Source organism: Phyllopteryx taeniolatus, chromosome 18, assembly GCF_024500385.1.
Source record: "Phyllopteryx taeniolatus isolate TA_2022b chromosome 18, UOR_Ptae_1.2, whole genome shotgun sequence".
In the NCBI taxonomy this organism is placed as follows: domain Eukaryota; kingdom Metazoa; phylum Chordata; class Actinopteri; order Syngnathiformes; family Syngnathidae; genus Phyllopteryx; species Phyllopteryx taeniolatus.
Window position 1 is genome coordinate 12,075,405 of NC_084519.1, and position 19,126 is coordinate 12,094,530.

Below are 19,126 nucleotides of genomic sequence, written 5' to 3' on the forward strand. Positions count from 1 at the left end.
ATGTGTCACTGTAACACTATTCACATATTGAACTACACATTTTTAATTCGGTGAATTTTTCGTGTGACACACTTTGGGATCACTGCTCGCACATGTTCTCCTGAGAGTGGCAGGTGAGCAGTGTCGGGTACACGAACAGTCGTGCCCATGCGAGAAAAGACAGGAAGGCCCGAGTTGAGATTCGAACCCTGAACTTCCGAACTTTTGGGATAGGCAGTCCATTTCTAATTATTCCAAAGGTCGCTCAAAGATGATCATGCATTTCCCAGCACCCCATCGCTCGTCATCCACCCTCTCTCTCTCTCTCTCTCTCTCTCTCTCTCTCTCTCTCTCTCTCTTTCTCTCTCCCCCCCTCCACTAACCTTGGCACCACGTCACAGGCTGCGCAGCAGTGCAGTAGAACGGCAGCGCATGCAACCCACAGTGCCTGCCTCATCGGAGGAGAGGGGGGGCTGCACATCGCCGCCGTGTCCTCTGCTTGGCGCTCGCCATCCCCGCTCCCGCATCTCCTCACCTCTGCAAGCCCGTGCTCGGGCTCCCTTCTCCCACTAACGCTCACGCACAGCACCACCAACCCACCCCCCACCACCGCCCCCCCTCGACATGGATGTCCTGTCGTCCCTCGACCCGAAGGATTGTCGCGCGTTGGTGCAGTGAACAAGACGAGGACCATGCCGGGACTGCTAATGGATTTTGGGAGAGCGCGAGTGACCATGCCGTGATCTTCTACAGAAAAAGAGAAGAAGAAAAAAGAATAATAATAATAACACCGCGACGTAAATCGGAAGGAAGGCAGCTCGAACCCACGCGCCGGCGGGATTAAAGACCACGGTGCATTTGGTTTTTTTTTTTGTTTTTTTTTTTTGCTTGTTTGTTTTTTTCGCAAACAACATGAAGATTACCTCCCGTCCGCTGATGATAAGCAGTGTCGTTGTCAGGTCCAAGCTCAGCCTCATTCCGCTTCTGCTGCTCTTTCTCGGTCACTCTCGCGGGATGCCGCACGTTCTAAGATTCGGTAAGATTGCATTTCTTTTTCTCTTTTTTTTTTTTTACACTTGCTTTGTAAACACAATGTGCGTGTGGTGGGTGGTCCACATTGAAATGACATTGAGGGGGGGAAAATCAAAAAACGGATTTGTTGGGACTCCAATTTCCCCACACTCAGAGTTGGCAAAGCCCTGTTGCTGCTCCTTTACTTTCTATTGCAATACTCTTATACAGTACTAATACATATATATATATATATATATATATATATATATATATATATATATATATATATATATATATATGGAATGTTTCGAACAGCAAACATGTTTTAATGGAATAATGGTTAGTGGTTTGCATGTCTGCCTCACATTTCTGAGGTACTGGGTTCGAGTCTTTTTCGCATGTTCTTCCCGTGCTTACGTGGGTTTTCCTCCGGGTTCTCTGGCTTTCCTCCCACTTTCCCAAAACATGCAATTTTGGTTAACTGAAGACACTAAATTGTGCACAGGTGTGAATGTGAGTGTGAACGGTTGTTTGTATGTGGCCTGCAATTGACCAGTGACCAGTGCATGGTGTGCCCTGCCTCTCAGCAAAGTCAGCTGGGATAAGCTCCAACTCAAACCTGAGCCTAATAACGACAAGGCGTATAGAAAATGGATGGACCTTTGGGAAAAAAAAAAAAAGAATCATCATATATTACGATTTAAAATATTAAGAAAAAAAGCCGCACAGGAGCCAACAAAGACATCACTGGCGTATTTTGTCACACACTAAGTGGTCATTTCTTCACTCTGACATGCCAACACGTCCTCTGCAGTAAATGTTTGTGTGTAAACAAGAATCCCAGGTGCGCATCTACACAATCAATGGGCTTGGCACACACTACCCCCCCTTAACCCCACTCTACTACTTAATGTTATTGGCATCGAAATCCCTTTCGAGCTAATTGGCTAAATTGGAAGGTGTTGTAAAAGTGCCACACTCAAAAGTAATCACATGGTACATCTGTATGGAAGAGTTCTATTTTTAATGCAGATCAGCAGTTGTGCTGTCTAGTCTCACAGCATCAGCATTTGCAATTTGCTTCTTGGTAGCGCACTCTATTTGGTGGAAGGAGCGCTTTTAAAGAGTGACAAGGGTGACAGTCGGTGTCGGCGAGCGTTGACAACACGTCCTTGCGATCCCCCCTCACCCTGGGGGTCCTATTTGAAAGTCAGGCGACGTCTGCACCAGCCGCCGCTATGACAACGAGCTGTGTTTGTCTCCCTAGTGCACCCTCGGCCTGATGAGCGACTTCCAAGTATTGCACGTCCTGCGAGGACAGAGGCCGGGATGTCTGCTGCGCCGTAATTCCCTGCCGCTACGGGAACATCTATGAGAAAGTTTCTATAAATTTCTGATTATCTTTGGCAGCAAGCACATTTTAATGAGATCCAAGTTAGGCCACACATTCTGCCTTTACAAAGATGTAATAATTGCTCGTATCTTTGGTAACCAATCAAAAAGCATGTGAAATATCTCCATATACCGTATCAAATGTTTAGATTTTATTCATAAATTGATAATGATACTTGTGAAATTATCCCGTGATGAAATTGTGTAACATGAAATATTACAAATCAACACGTATTATAAAGTTTACTATTCAATATTACAGTATGGGAAGCTTGGTGGCTGAGTTTAATTTAATTTAATTGAACTGATTATTTACTAACTACATAAAGTGTGTTCTTTGTTCCTCTATCTGTGCCAGCAGCATATAGTGACAGGCAGAACAATTAAGTGTTCTTCCTCGAGATGCAGAAGACAATTAACCTTGGCATCCACCTGTTGCCCTTCATACCGTACTGTGATAGCTTTGTTTTCAATTAAACAGGCCCAGATTTCTCACTCAGTAAGTCCATTTGTGAGTAAATTGAGATGAGCCCATCATTAAATCTCCGCTTGGGCCTTCCTCTGTGGAATTTCCATGTCCTCCTGCGCTTGCGTGGGTTCTCACCACTTTCCAAAAACACGCACGTTAATTGAAACCTCTAAATTCTCTGTCGGTTTGTGGGGTGGTTTTGTCTGTACGTGCTCTGCGATTGGATGACGACTAGTACAGGGGTATGCCCCGCCTCTCACTCAAAGTCAGCAGGGATAGGCTGCGGGCGGCAGCTTAACTGCAACCTTAATGAGGACAAGCGGTATAGAAAATGGATAAATCACCATATCACTGCAGTCCAATTAAAAACATGACATGCCGGTTTTCTTCATGTATTGATTAGGGGTGTTTATTTAGTTACCTGCAGAGCAGTTGAGTGAAAGCATTTATTTCTTCAAATGCACTTTTTTCATAATAATATTTTAAAGCTGCTACTAACTATAACATCTATACACTTATACTGTATGTTCAACAATGCAACATGTATTATGCATTTCAATATTTGACATTACACTATGTCTTCTAACACATTCCTTCTCCCTCCAGGAGGGCGCACTCTCAATTCCAGATTTTATTCCAAGTCCACAGTTTTTTCCGTTTAGCTTTTCGGAGCTCAATGTCAGCTTTACAGATACCTGCTCTGCATGTGTTGTGTTTGTGATTAAAAATGCTGACAACATTGTTTTTTTGTCCATGATCATCAGCCATATTTTGCAGGAAAAACATGTAAAAGACGAATATATATATATATATATATATATATATACATTTTTTGTATATCACAATTTCTTAGTCTCTGACCGTGTCAATCAAAGCTGAGCATTATTATATTTTTAAAGGCAATAGAGTACAATGCAGTTCTTGAAGTGAAATGGGTTTATTAGCATGTCCAGGTGTACCTAATGGTGTGACCGGTGTGTGTAATTACAACAGATAAGATCTACTCTGGCTTTTGTCGCCCTCTGCATTTTGATGAGTTGCATGTGGGCCGTGTGCAGGCTGCATCAGACAGGCATCAGAGTCAATATTCACGGCAGATAAGAGGTGATTCGTGTCACCAAGACATTTTGCTGCAGGATAAATCTGATAATCGTTTCCCTCCACGGCCCTCTTCTGGTGCCAGACCGTAAAACCTGCTAAAAAATGTCAGTCTGACGCCTGTGAGACGCTTTTTTTTTCCCAGCACCCTGGACAGAGACTTTGCTTCCTGGCAGCGGGGCAATAAAGCTGCTGTAGAACATTCTTATTTGCTGAGTTTGGTCGCTCCATTCAAATCTTGCAGTTTTAACTGTTTTTAATGGACTCACTGAAATGCTGAGATGGGACATTTGGAAGACATGCTCTTTTGTAACTTTTTTCAAATCATTGCAATGGTTGGGCCGATTTTTTTCTTGATTTGCAAGCAGAAATTTGGGATGCGAGTGTTGGCAGTGAACTCAACTCAGCTCACTTCACAACAAGCATCAGCTTTAACAGATAGTGAACAATTCATCAGAAAAAGACTTCAACCTGTTAAATGCCACTCCGAGTTGAAGTTGACTGTCAAACTAAACATAAAACAACGAGTATTATTACACATTGTCTTTAAGCGATTATTACACATTGTGTATTTTTATAACAGCCATGTTACCTTGCTTTTAAGTCAGCCACCTTAAATGCTAAGACATAATGGGAAGCGCCACTGACAGGCTAGCATCTTTACGGCTGTGTTCTAACACTTTAAGCAACGGATATTTGAACACAAACGGTCCAGCAGCACATGTAGACAGTCAATACAACAATACTCACAGGCATGTATTCTTTATCCTCTGTGAAAAACGATGACTTCATATAATTATATAATTACTGCAGCTTACTGGGTCACTTACATATATATATATATTCGCATGTTGTGTGAACTTTTTAATTCTCTGCATTCTATTTATTTATGTTATCATTTTATGTTTTTATAAAGTACAATATTATAGAGTGCTATTTTCCTTAATAAAAAATGCATTACAAAAAAAAGGTGTTTCTCTGGGGTGAGGCTGAAATTGCATTTTCATTCATTTCAATGGAGATGAATGATTTTAAATACAAATGTTTTGAGTTTTGAGCGTAGTCACTGATCAAAATAAATGTGTATCTGAAGGCACCACTGTATGTGATTATGATGATAATAGCAATTATTATCATATCATCATCATATTATTACACTTCAAAGTTGAACACAAATCATCACAGGGTGGTGGCCAACTTCAAGTTTGTTTGGATTCCTAAAAATGTTTTCCCATTTCTAAGGAAAGAAAAAAACAACAACATTGGAACTGTCATACATGTGTAAATATAAGGTAACCATTTTTATAGTAAAAACAAAAAAAATAAATAAAATCCTCAGTCAGTAATTTAAATGGGGTAAGGCAAAGGTGATTCACATCATTGTCTTCGTTTTCAGTTTTACTTTAACTGTCACCCAAGTGTACAACGAAATTAACAACTCTTAAATATGTTAGCAAACATAAAGACAAACAAAACAATCTCCCGTTGCCAACAATTGATGTTTGCGTCTTACGGCGTTGAATCTGAGTCCGCTTGCAATATTCTGTTGTATATTGTTCTTCTCTTTTCGCATTCTTCTTAACACCCCTTGTTGCCCTATTTTGGAATACATGTTACAAAAAAGGCTGGAGCAAGGCTAGATCCACATTGTGACCTTGAACAAAATAATCACTATAGAAAATGGATAATAATCAACTCTCGATACGGCTCTGAGGATTTCCAATTACACGCATTTCCCCCTGCTAATACTGCCATGAGTCATTTCTGAACAACATTTTGGATTACAAAAAAAAACAAAAACCCAAAACACACTGAATTGAGACACTAGTGTTTTTTTTTTTAACAACCACTTAGGGAAGGGGTGGGCAATTAATTTTCCAAAGGGAACATGTGAGAAACTAACGGTTGTCGTGAGCCACACCATGCTGACCTCAATTGTGTTCTACATGAATTTAATGCCTCTATAAAAATCAAGAAATTGTGTTGTTTTAATAAATACTTGTGTAGATATAGTACTCCATATGTTGTGATAATTTGGAAATTAAGATTTTCAACAAAATTATAAGTAGTACAAAATTACATATACTGTACACCTTAATATTTTACAGTAATCCCCGCCACTAGTGACAAACACACACATAGTTGATGTCCCTCTCAAAATGTTTATAATTGCCGATATAAATAGTTTAAACCAATAATACACGACAAGCTATGATTCCAAAACAATTTATTATCATTTAAACCTCAATTTACAACATTACCCTTAAAAGTAAATGTCTCACAGATGATTTGATTTGGAAAAGAAATGCACCTAAACTGGGCATGTACATGAAACTCTCTTGTTACTTCTTCCCCTTCCAAGGCTAAACTTTGCTCCTCCCCAACAAAAAGCTTCATTCAATTCGAGCTGTGTCCCTTCAACATACTGTATTTCCTTGGCACCAAGATGCTACATGATGTCGCCATGGCCCTGTGTAAGAAAAATGTGCAACAATGAATTGATTAAACGACAACTAATCCATTCTCACATGAATCAACTAAATTGATAATGGATTAATTGATAAAATAATCGATAGATTAATCCAATTAAAATAATCATTAGTTGCAACCCGATAAAATATTATAGAATGCTATGTTTCTCATTTAAAAAAAACATTGCAAACATTTTTGTTGGAAGGCTGGAACAGATTAATGTAATTGCCATTCATTTCAATGGGTAAAGATGATTTGAGATACAAATATCTTAACTTCACGGAACAAACTGAACTCGTATCTCAAGGCAACACTGCTCTTGCTTGCTTGTAATGCCCACACCCATGCTCAACAAAATAAAAGCACCACTTATTTTTAACAACTTCCCAGGGCTGGCCAGAGATTATGAACGGGCCTTATGTGGATTGCGGGCCTTACCTTGCCTGAATGACTGAAATATGTAGGGCTGGGGGAAAAAAAAAACTAAATAAATCAGCTAAGTCGACTTCAAAACTAGGTCGACACAAAATTTTCTGCCTTGAAGCTCCGCCAAGACCCCCCAAGGTCTTGTTCTTCTTAGAACATGTTTGCGCCACCGTAACCCAGGTTTCACAAGGACATTTATTGCAGACGGACACAGCGTTGGGCCAATGATAAACTTTGCCAAAAACGCCAAAGGAGCGTCTTTAAGTGTGTTTTTTTTAAGATACTGTTAGATGTGTAATGTACATATACTGTAACATGATACGTATTAGTGAGCCGAATGGTAGTTAGCGATTTTTGACCTAAAATGGTAATCACTAGCGTGCTAATGCTAATCACGCTTGCTTACCGTTTAGCATTTAGCAGTTTGCTGTCTCAAATTCTGTACACATTTACATCCACTCTGTAGCAACATATGTATTTCAAGGATTGAAGTCCGTCCCTCATAAATAAAATGTATGTTAGTAGAAAAAAAAAAGATTACAACATAAAATCAATTATTTGATCAATAACCAATAGGAGAATCGCTTCTGAAAAGATTCAATAGTGACAGCTGTACAAATATGGTGCGGGGTCTGCTAAACGGTTAAGGACAAAAACAATATGATGCGTTTTTTTTTTTTAGTTTGCATACAGTGCTGTCTTTCCTACAGACTAGAATAGATGACAGCTACGGGTTGGGGTCATCACATAAGGAAAATGTAGCAAGAGTCACGAGAGCATCATTGGTGCTTTTCCAGTGCATCTCCTGTCCTGCGGGATATGCTGAGTCAGCAGATAATCCCAGCTGCTCCTGCAGAAAGGCGTCCGAATTGAGGAGGTCAGCTCCCCTGGGGCTGTCTGTTTCCTTCCGGTGCCCACTTGTGTTCTGCCAAGACAGGCGACCCCCACGTGGTGCCTGTAGTATTGTTCTCCTGTCAGACGGTCGTCCTTACAAACGCACGCGTGCGTGTTGTTAACATGAAACAAAGCAGTGGCCTTTTGTGTTGGTTTTTGTTGCGGTGGCCTCACCTTGTAGCACAAAATGCTTGACGATCTTTTATAGTCATCAGCTGAAGATACATGCATTTTTACAGGAACTGCTGCAGCTTTTTACACGATGCAATAAAACACACTTGTGCCTTTATATCCTGCTCACTGGTGCCTACGGAGGGCACTAAATGGGATGTTGTAGTCATGGCTACGGCAAGGACGTCTCTGAGCCGCTCAAGTAAATATTTAGCCATTTCCTTTCCGCTTCCCACCCAAGAGGAAGACACTGGAAAATGTCCACTTTGAATAACGCTGAAAGAATGGAAATTAGGAAGCGCCGTCACAACCGTTCGCTTATTATGGGCTCGTAAGAGTGAAATGAGGTGGAAATGCAGCAAGGAGTGGCGCCATGCGGCATCTTACTGGTAGGCAAAAAAAAAGAAAAGAGCTCATTTATTCATTCACATAAGCAAATGAGTCACAGTGGAAGATGTGATCTAATTTCACTTAGAGTCATGCAAACTTGTTATTCATAAAATGCCTCTGGAAGATAAGAAAAAGACAGAAAGTCAACACTGAGATGAGATGACTTTCTTTTTATTCCAGCGACCAAAAGAGGTGCAGGGCCTGGAGGCAGACTGATAGCATCATCTTCAAACACTAGTCCAAGCACATTTCGCTTGCCGATTCCCTGCCTATGTTTATGTTTTCAGCGTGCCACCTTGTGTGGGAATTACTGTATTAAACCAAAAACTCTGAAATTAAATCAGTTTGTACAACACAAACTGCTTCTGACAAATGCAGGCTTTCCACTGCAAAGTACTGGCTTGGTTATGCTGACCTTGGTTTGGAGCAGTCGCTTTTGCACTTCAAAATACAGTGAACCTCTGTTAATTCCAAAACACAGAGAAACCACGTACAATTTTTTTTTTTGCTGTTTTACCCCTTCCACGTGCTTTAAACACATGTAAATTAATTAAACCCCACTGTTAACGTATTTGAACAAAAAAAAAAATAAAGCGCATGTCTGTGAGCGTGCATGTACCTTTAAAAGGCGGGGCCTGGTGAGACAGTCAATATGCATCATTGTGGTTGCCATCAATAAAGTGAAGTGACGCACTATATAAAAATGGCCTTTTCGCTTTGCCTCGGTTTGGGGCGAAATAGTACAGCGGTAAACCTTCAAAACAGTGCCACGTTAAACTCCTCAATCAGAAGGTGAGAGGCTACAAACAACGAGGAGAACGAGGGGATGGCATGTGTCCTCATGTTGACTCTTATAGGGAGGAAAGTTTTATTCAAGAGGGCAGCAAAAATAAATAAAGGGAACCATGCAGAGAAGTGGAGACTGTGGAGTGTAATACTGCAGTTTCCAGAGCTGAGGCACAGCAACCAGGGTAAACTAATGTTAGCATACAGAACGATAGCCAGACCAGAAGTGAGGTCCAGAGGCATACTGTGTGTGCTGCTCCAATTGTGTCAGTGTTAAATAATAGCATAATAGTAGGTGCATGCACTTCATGGGGGATTTTATGCAATGTACTTTTTATTTTTAGCATTTTGACAATGTTATGCACTGTGTTCCTATCTGTGACTGAAGAAAATATCAAGTTTTGGACCTGGGGGGCAACAGCACCGTGGCCATCTGAAGTTCAGGGTTCAAGTTTTCCAGCTTTCTCCCACATTCCAAAAACATGCATGTTGGCAAGATAAAATGGACTTTGGGGTTATAGCTTGCCAGCATGTTTTTTTTTTGGTTTAGTTTTTTTTTGCCATTTCTTGCCATTAAAGGTGAAGTATCCAGTTAACTGCTAGCAAGATTTGAATGCAGCTTCAAAGAAACCACACCTCACTAATGCGTCTGCATCATAGCTACATTGCTAGCATGATTTATTTATGCCGGAATATTGCCAAACAGAAAATGTTACCAGGTTTTTGTTTTTTTGAAATGTGCAATCAATTGAAAACATAAGAGAGGCAAGGAGAGAACGATGGTTTTCCAAGCACAACTATATGCAGCCATCGGCAAATAGGACACCACCATTATATTCAGTATGTTTACCCTTGATTTGTTTCGAGAACTGTCCAATTCCTTCTAATTCCAAGAAACGATGATATCTCCATTGCGAGAGTCTGCAGTGTCTCCCCACCAGGCTCCGTGAGCGGCAATGTGCGTGGGCAAATGATTGACATCTGATTGACATCTGTTTGCTTACACCTTCTGTCGCTAAAGTCTCTGATTGGCTATTCTTGTCGCGCCATGACCAGTTGGAAAATAATAATTCAAATTAAATTAGAGGCATAAAAAAAAGGCAAGTTCATTTTGATAAAATTGTATTGTCAAGTCATACAGTTTTAACATGAATGACAATATTATGAATTTATTTTTTTTTAACTGCAAATTCTACCTTTAAGGTAAGAACCCGGGCAGACCAGGTATGACATATATTACAGTAGTACCTTGACTTACAAGTTAAATTCGTTTCCATGACCAAGATTGTAACTCAATTTACTCACATATCAAATAAATTTTTTCATTGGAATGAATTGAAATTCCAGTCACCCACAAAACATCACAATTTTTTATGTTTTGGATTTAATAAAATAGCACTATATTGTATAACAACATAATAATAAACAGTTTTTATAATAATTGCTTTATGTACTGTCATAGTGGTTTGTTGTATGTGTGTCTTTAAGGGGCGTGACCTAGTTAAGAGCAATATTTAATCAGGTAGGCTGGTTATTTCAGTCTGCGTATCTGGTCCTTGTGAGTGTTCTCATTTAGAATTTCAGTTTTTGACTGTTTGTCCCGTTCAGTAACCGTCTGAACGTGCATCAGGGACCACTAATGGGAATGTGGCAACGGCAAACGAAACGACATGCTCGCTGGGTATTTTTATTTATGTCATTTCTTGCCTTAACAGTATGATCACCGGCTGAGCATGTCTGGAAAAATGCAATGTGGTTTTGTCAGTGGAAACGCATCAATAGCGAGCAGAGTCATGTCCAGCTGAGTCGGTAACATGCAGTTGAAAAGGAGGGGGGGGGGGGGGCATCCCCTGGCCTCTGTGTGAAATTAAGGGTGTTCCGAGGACACGCAAAGGAAAGAAGAAGCAAATGGAAGGGCAGTAGTTGCAGTTAATTAACTCTGCTTTTTTTTGTGCTTTCTGCCAGGCTGAATTATAACCATGGCGGAGTTTAGGATTGCAAGAATTAGAGATAACACCCGGCGCCCCGGCCGCGGCCCCGGCCCACTGCCAGCACATTCTCTGCAAATACATTTAAAGAGGCACAAAGCTGCTTAGAATATTCATGTGTCACTTGGCCCTGCGTGGCGTAGCTTATAGAAATATGAAACCATCTTCTCTCTGCTGGCAAATGATTTCCACGGTTTAAAAATATCTACTGTGGGTTTCAAGAACAAAGAGGAGATTGCGCTGACATTAGCATGCAGCAGCACACATGGACCTGAAGCGGCGGATATTATCTGGATGGATTTCTAAAATGTGTTTACCGTCTTTGAAGGTCTTTCCTCAAACGGTGCATTGATGACAGCTTCATGGTACAGACTTCCAAATGGGAATCATCACTAAGGACATTTTTATACATTGTTTATATTCACGATTGGCATGTGGGCTTGGTTTTAACGGTCTAATCCAATCAAACCAACCCCCAAAGACGTTCATTTTTCCTAACCTTTCACTCGAGGTGGTCGCGACTCAAGCATTTCCCTGGATAATGGTGGGGTGAGGGGTTATGTATGCGATTGTTCTGAGAGAGCGCCCCTCGAGAGGAGCCCCTGCTTGCATTTCTCGCTTCCTCGCCCATCCAGCTCGGCGCTGACTGAAGGTCAAAGCCCAGATCACTCACATGGAAGGAAATGGAGGACACGTGGATCTGTCCAGCGCCACGGTCCGACCCGGGGAAGATGAAGATGAGGAGAGAAATTTGATGTCATGCTGGGCTGAAAGCGAAAAAGGAAGCCAGAGGAGAATGTGTTCAGTGGGAGCAGACAGGACAGAATAAGGATCGTTTGGTATGCTGTGGTGCAGTTTCACATTGCTGTGATATGAGTCACAAAAATACAACAAAAATGCACAATAGGGTGCCTGACAAAAACGTTTAAAGAGCAAAGCAAATAATTGCAGATTCCTATTTCAAACCAAGGTTATGTATACATGTATATGGATACAGCTGACCATCCAAGGTGCTGGAAATTGTGCAATTGAACCTCGAGTGTTCACCTCTAAATTCGAGCAACAGTCGAGAGGCAAGCACAAACTCATTGCTGATTTGTTTCAGTTCAAGACCTCTGCCATGGCAGAGCTCCTTTTACGTCGCCTATTTGTATGCCTTCCCTCCCCCCTAAATCACTGCTCTGTATAAACTGCACTGTCACTGAATTCGGGGGACCAAGTAACTTTCTTTTTGTTTGACTATAGGGGTATGTTTTCCTCTCAACATTTTGGCGAACTCAGAATTTTACCAAGTTTGGGGCCTTCTGCTTTGGAGGGTCCACTTTTAGTAAAAGAAATACCCTTAAAAACAGTGCGAGACAAAATCCACTAAATCCAGCGTTTATATTTTATCATCCTCCCACATGCTTCTTTATATTGAATCATGGCACATTTGGCTGTCTCCACTTCCACTCAACTGTGAGATGTGAGGAATCGGAAGAAGAAAAAAATCAATGTTTGTATTGCTAAGAGGAATTAATGAAAAAAAAACACTGGCAGCCGCGGCGAGTTAACGGCGCCAAGTCCCGGATGGCGCCGCTTGTGTGCATCTATCACAGGTTACCATCTGTGAGAACGCGAACACGTTGAGGAACGCGCGAGCGTGAGAGATTGGATTAAAAACCATGTTGTGGGTTTGCCCTGAGCTGCAGCAACTTTGGTTTCTGATCTAGACATCATAATCGTTGTACAGAAGAACCCCAAACACATTCGGATCAGCGAATTTCTTCTAATTTGATGTCACATGTATTATTACCACTGGTACCTTGCATGTGGTACATGTGCCATTTAGTAGGGATTTACCCGACTTAATCCACCTGTTAATACCATCACTATCACATCGCAATTTTAGGAACCATCAATTCTAGGGTTGCAAAAGGGTAGAGCATTTCCAGTAAATTTCCATATAGTTTCTGGTAAATTTAGCTGGAGAATTGTTAAAATATATCAATTTGGAAATTTTCCATTGGATTAATGACAATTAACATGGACTTGAGGGTATTTTGATGGAAATGTTGTTTGTCTATATGTGCCCTTCGATTTGCTGGCAACCAAACCAGTGTTTACCCCGCCTCTCGCCCAAAGTCAGCTGGGATAGGAGAGGCTCCAGCACACTCGCGACCCTAGTAAGGATTATTCTACAGAGAATGGATGGCTCGCTGTGTGTATGTTTTGCTAGTTGAAGTCGGCTGTAACAAGTTTTGGACAGAAAAATGCAAACGTCATTGAGAGCCAGCACTCTGGTCCTGTGAGGACGCATTAGTTAAAGAAACAGTCCGATTGCTAATATAATGTAAATTAGATCAGCCAGCACTACTGACACTGAAGACCCTGGGTAGAAATTAGATTGACACGGCAGCACATTGGACAAAAAAAAAATAATCTAACATACACGTAGTGGATGTAGTGCAGCCAAGAGAAACGCTACAAAATGAATAGAATACACTGTTGGGTATAAAGTAATACGTACAATTTCATGGAACAAATAAGAATTGAGGAAGGTCAGTGCTTCTGATAGTTTAGTCCACTGGAGAAGAACGCCCGCCATTCATCGGTTTCCATAACTGGGATTTACAGAGAGGACAAATGGGACTTGTAGCTCCACACTGGCTCCACTGTGGTAATTAAACTTGTATGATGACTGCTTGAAAAAGGGGAAACAAACATGGCTTGACAATGGTTCATTGTCAACGCCGGTGATGGTGCTAATTGGCCGGCGGACTAAATATTTGCACTTCCTTTGTGATTAATATACCTAAGAAATGACATTGATTGCCTCTCGTTGGAGACGTCACAGCAGCGGAGAGATTCTCCCTTCTTTCCAAAAAAACAATTGAAATTGTAAGATTTCAACATTTTACTTAATTTCTGAGTGAATTGTATGTACATTCTAAAATTCCTGCATACGGAAAATGTAGTTAGATGTGAAGGTGTACATGGCTGCAGGACCAAAGTCTGAGAATTTCAGTAACAAATGTGACACTTTCTAAAATCTATTTCTATTTCATCTTAACCAAGTGTGATGCTATTGCCGGCAAATGATTTTGTTCAATTTGCTAATTCTGCCCTTCCATCACCACGCATGCAGTCTTATGTCAGACACGCACTTGATTTGATTTCCCCATCTTGCGTGATCTGTTTCAGAATTCTAAGAAAACATGAAGAGGTTAAGCTTCCAAACGGCTGCCTTGACTGCTTGTCTTCCTTTTTCTTTTCTTTTTTTTATAAAGACTTACAAGGCTCTACATTTCCCACTTAGAAGGGTGATAACCAATGTGAGACACATGAGCTCCAAAAATCTTGAATTTTCCACCAATTTCACTGTTTTCGTTTATCTTCCTTTTCCTTTTGGAATCGTTAGCCTCTGGGTTATATCCCTCTATTAAATCAGTGCCTGTGACTCTTTCATTTCTGTTCGCCTTTGCTGCTGCAGATTGCCGCAATTGGCCTTTTGTTGTTGCGAAGAATGAGAAATGGACACACCTTTGCAGCAAAGTGAAGCTTATCGACTTGCACCTGTAGTTGTGTTTGTCGGGTATTGCGTGCAGCCTGCTCGGTGGCCTGATAATCACAGCAAGAAGGAACTCACAATTTCCTGCCCTGAGGCTGAGGCAGAAGTGTAGAGAAGTGTGTGTGTGTGTGTGTGTGCATGTGTGTATAGGTGTCTGTTCAGCTCTAATGGACCGTCCATTCAAGCTTTTAATTGAGTGTCTTTAATCTGCCTTCCACGGTCCCCTTTTGTGTCTATATTACTTTTTTTCCCCTTTATTGTCAATTTTCCTTCATGCCTCCTAAACTCATCTTCCCCTCTGCCTCAATCTCGTCAAAATCATTTTTCTTTGGCGTGAGGGGATGGAATTTTTCTTGACAGCTTACTCACTTTGGCCATCACTTGTTGACACAGTGTGAAGGTGAGATTTTTCAGACTGTGTAAGTGAATGCCCAAAATCAAGACACATTGGACAGCGGTTTTGCAGCCCTCCGAGTGCCAAAATCTAGTTTTTTGTGTGAGGAAGGCTATTTGGATAAGAGGTTAGCGGTGCAATGGTGAACTGATGTAAAGTGTTACAACTTTCAAGGCAATTGGACTAAAACTCAACGACAGTAGAAACTAGAAGGTTGAACAGAAGTCATTCTCTAGTCAACTTTTGATTTGTTCAAATTTTTTGAAACTTTCGTCGGGTCCAGGGTCAAGATACGGCCACCGTAAGCCCTTTATCATCTGTACTAGCAATATTATTTCCTGCCACACGAGTATAAATAGAAACAGAATCAGAATCATCTTGAGTGAAATTCGTCGCCAGTAGTTGGAGCCAGTCTAGTATGACAGCAAACAAGCCACTATGAGAAAATATACATTTAGGACATATAAAAACGTGTTATTCATTTTGTGGTGCAAGCCGCTACTATGGCAACAGCTTGCTGTATATCTTTATTGTTTGCAAGCTTGCAGGTTTACTTTCCTTACATCTAAAGTCAATATTGGATCTGCCCCCTACTGTCCATCTTTTGATGTTGTTCATTCCTCCGTTGTTTCATTTTAAAGTGTTGAAAGATAACTTCCTAAAATGTACTTGCCTGTTCTCTGGCTCCTGGGGTGTTTTCTACATCCGCATTGTCTTTTTTAAAAATACATTTTTGATCTGTCCTTCACTGTCCTTTCTCTGTGTGCCTTGTTTTTCTCAGCTTCTTGCTGAGACAAACCTCACTTGTTTGTGCTCGCTGCCATTACCATTTGTCCCTACGTTTGTTGTTGCTACTGGTCTACGCCTGCACTGTATTATACTGAGAGCTGTTTCTCATACATTGGTAACCTTATTCAGCTTCAATATGAACCACACAGCGCAGTAATAAACAAATTGCTTAGTCAATACCGCGCTGGAAGAGTCAATCTGAACTTTTCCTTTGTAAAGAGCATGCATAGATATTACCATTCATATTTTCATAGCAAAGTTATTTAAGCGTTAGGATGAACTCCTGTAAAATAGACATTATTTCCTCCCTCCCTTTTGCCAAAACCAGCTGTGAGCATTAAAGAGCTTCCTCCTGAATTAATTTGTGACCTCTTGGCTCTGCTGGTAGATAACATCTGCCTCTCGACAAGAAAGAAAGTATAATTTTACAGCCATTTGGTTCATTTTACAATGCAGAGCAGAACATGGACGTCTGATGAGCAGGGGAACAGTGAAAATTTGAATAAAGTAAAAGGAGCAAAGAGGATAATAAGGGTGTCACTTAATTGCAATGTAAATGGATTTACACCTCTGCTACATAGTTGAACAATGTTAAAATGATAGATATATAGCTAGAGAGACAGATAGCTAGCTAGCGAGATAGATAGATAGATAGATAGATAACTGACAAAATGACAAAGATGTTTTGTCTATTGAACTGACAACTGAAATAAAATGAATTGAAATGAAATTTTGAAACCAAATCATTTTACAACTGATAGATTTATTCATAAACAACAAATAAAAAAATATATATACTTTGTACAGCTGAACACAAAGACAATTTTAAACATTCACGTTTCCATAAACATTCAGATGAAAAGCTGAGTCCGGTTGCAGCAAGACAAAACTTTTCAACACACAACACAATGGAGTCACCGCATAACACAACAATACCTGCAGAATCCTGCTATCCAACTTTCAGTTTGTTTTCAAACGTGAAGCTTAGCTGCGAGTCAACCATGCCATCTGTACATATCTTGTTGTTAGAGCTTCTATCAAGGGAAGCTGGAGCTCTCACCTCACGTCACCGTAAATACTTCATAGTGCCCTGATGGCGTCATAGCGGAGGGGACAGTGATCATCAAACCACCAAGATAAAGATTTTTTTTTAAAAGGAATGCAAACAGTGTTCTGAAGGATGGACTCCCTGCGCTCTCCGCTTGCACTGGATAATTAGCATATCGCTCTTGATTAAAAGCAAAGGCCGTGCTGTGAGGTTGCCATCTGTCACCTGCAGAGGCCATCAGGAAACATACTCTATTCAGAGGGGGACCGTGGGTGTGTATGTGTGTGGGTGTTTGAACCATATGCGGCCATTTGATAAGACATACAGTACCTGTACATAGGGCATTAAAAGAACGTGTGAACATTATTCTAACAGGATTTTCCATTCTTCGATGGATTGTGTGCCCCCAATTATATGATTTGCTGCTTTGCCATCTCACGACTGCAAATGTATGAGGATATGTACTTGAACTTTACAACCTGGAGGCTTCAGCAGTGGGAATTCTCATTTTTATACATGGAATGTTACACTCCACAATAGCCGCCACCTCTCCCAGGTACTTCTCTTTCTCATGCACCGACTTTTCCAAATTCCACTCGCCTGCTCCATATTCAATCATCCCACACACTCTCCTTCACCGCACCTTTTGCTTCATTTCATTGGCGATGGGGTCTTGCCCTTGATTTAGGATTTAGTTTTACTTCTTTTTGATATTCTGTGTTTGGACCTGCATATTTACTAAAACATTCTCAGCATGGTTTCACAGCCATTTCAATACTTTTTTTCGATTATTATTTTCTCTCCTTCCAAAGTACCAGTTATGGGTGCTGCAATATGCATACAATCAAGGGCTTGCATGGTGTTCCTTTGTTTTTGCTGTGCATGGAAACACAATATTTATTTGCATCCCATGCGCAGTTACAAAGATGAATAACGTTTGTGCAAGACAGGCATCAAGATGTTAAATCGCATGTTTGGTGCTAAAGTACAAAAGATTTAATATTTAGTTTGCAGCAAAACACTCCACACGAATGCCAATGCAAACATGAATGGCGGCTGCACCGAACCACAAGCCAGCATCAACTACAGGATCAAATCGGTGAAAAATAACAACGTCGAAACAAACAAAATATAACGAAACTGACACAGAGGAGATACCTGCAACAACTGCAAAATAGTTAAAGTTGCAAAAAGTGTGTCTCCATCTGCAAAATGTCAATTTAAAGGCCACACAGTCTGGGCTCATAACAATAAACAAAGCTGTTATGAGCACATCACACGGTAAAATACAAAACATGAACAGAATATGAATGCCCAATTATCTAGTATTTTGGGCCAGCAAGGAAATACGACTCAATACTGCATGTGGGTGACGAAAATCACGATACACGGCACTTGCCGGAAGAGTTGATCATCCATTTTGCAGCGCATAATTTTAGAGTCACTTAAAGCTGTTGTCATTGGTGACCTTAGTATCTCCATGGCTCATACCCAAAAGCCTGGTGAAGTGGTATCAGGTGTTGAAGTATCGGAGAATTTTAGAAGTACCAATACTGTACAGACATACAGTATTGGTTCCAGAATAACACCTGGTGCTGGTATTTATTTATTTATTTTTTTTAAATGAGCTGTTCTTTTTTTCAAGAACAAGTGTGTGTTAATGTGTGTATATGTGTGTACTCTCCTTTGCGGTTTTATTATTCAGCGACATTCACAATCTGAGTGCAGTGAAGAGGTTGCAAGCGGACGAGAAGTCATTTGGGAGTCTGGCATGCGGGGGCCCGTAGAAGTGTACTTACAAGTTGACACAATTAGCACCAAAAGGGCTCCCTCCTTGACAAATTAGCACACAAAATGTCAGCTGGTAGTTTAGCGCAGCCACTGCGCGGCCTTGCAAATTAGCACATATTTAGCGGCGTTAGCTGGCACATTATTGAGAGCGGAGAGAACGCGAGCAAATGAGCACATCTGTTGCCGGCGCTCCCAGTGAATACATGTTATACGATCACTGGTGCCTCTTGTTGGAATCGGGTCAGCTTAGCAGCGCATTTCTAATTGAAGTGTGCACACAGTCCTAATAGGAAATTGATGAGATGGGTGGTTTGGCAAAAAAAGTTAAGTTTGTTATGGCACCCCTGTGTGAAAAAGTAGGCAGTCTTGTATAAAGTACCCAAAATTCATACTTGGCTAAAAGTACATGCATCTTAACAAAAAAATAACTTTGTTAGAATTAGTATAGTGTAGAATATTACTTTAAGAATCTCGC

General features: G+C 40.8%; 1 protein-coding gene across 2 annotated transcripts in view; it reads left to right on the forward strand.

Moving 5' to 3' along the window:
- Positions 1–387: 387 nt before the first annotated feature.
- LOC133468502 (glutamate receptor ionotropic, kainate 2-like) overlaps positions 388–19,126 on the forward strand; it is an 84,363-nt gene continuing 65,624 nt past the window's right edge. For both annotated transcript variants that reach the window (XM_061754494.1, XM_061754496.1), the window contains exon 1: positions 388–1,015. In XM_061754494.1, the coding sequence (XP_061610478.1) occupies positions 892–1,015 (124 nt within the window). In that variant the 5' untranslated portion in view covers positions 388–891. The remainder of the gene's footprint in view (positions 1,016–19,126) is intronic.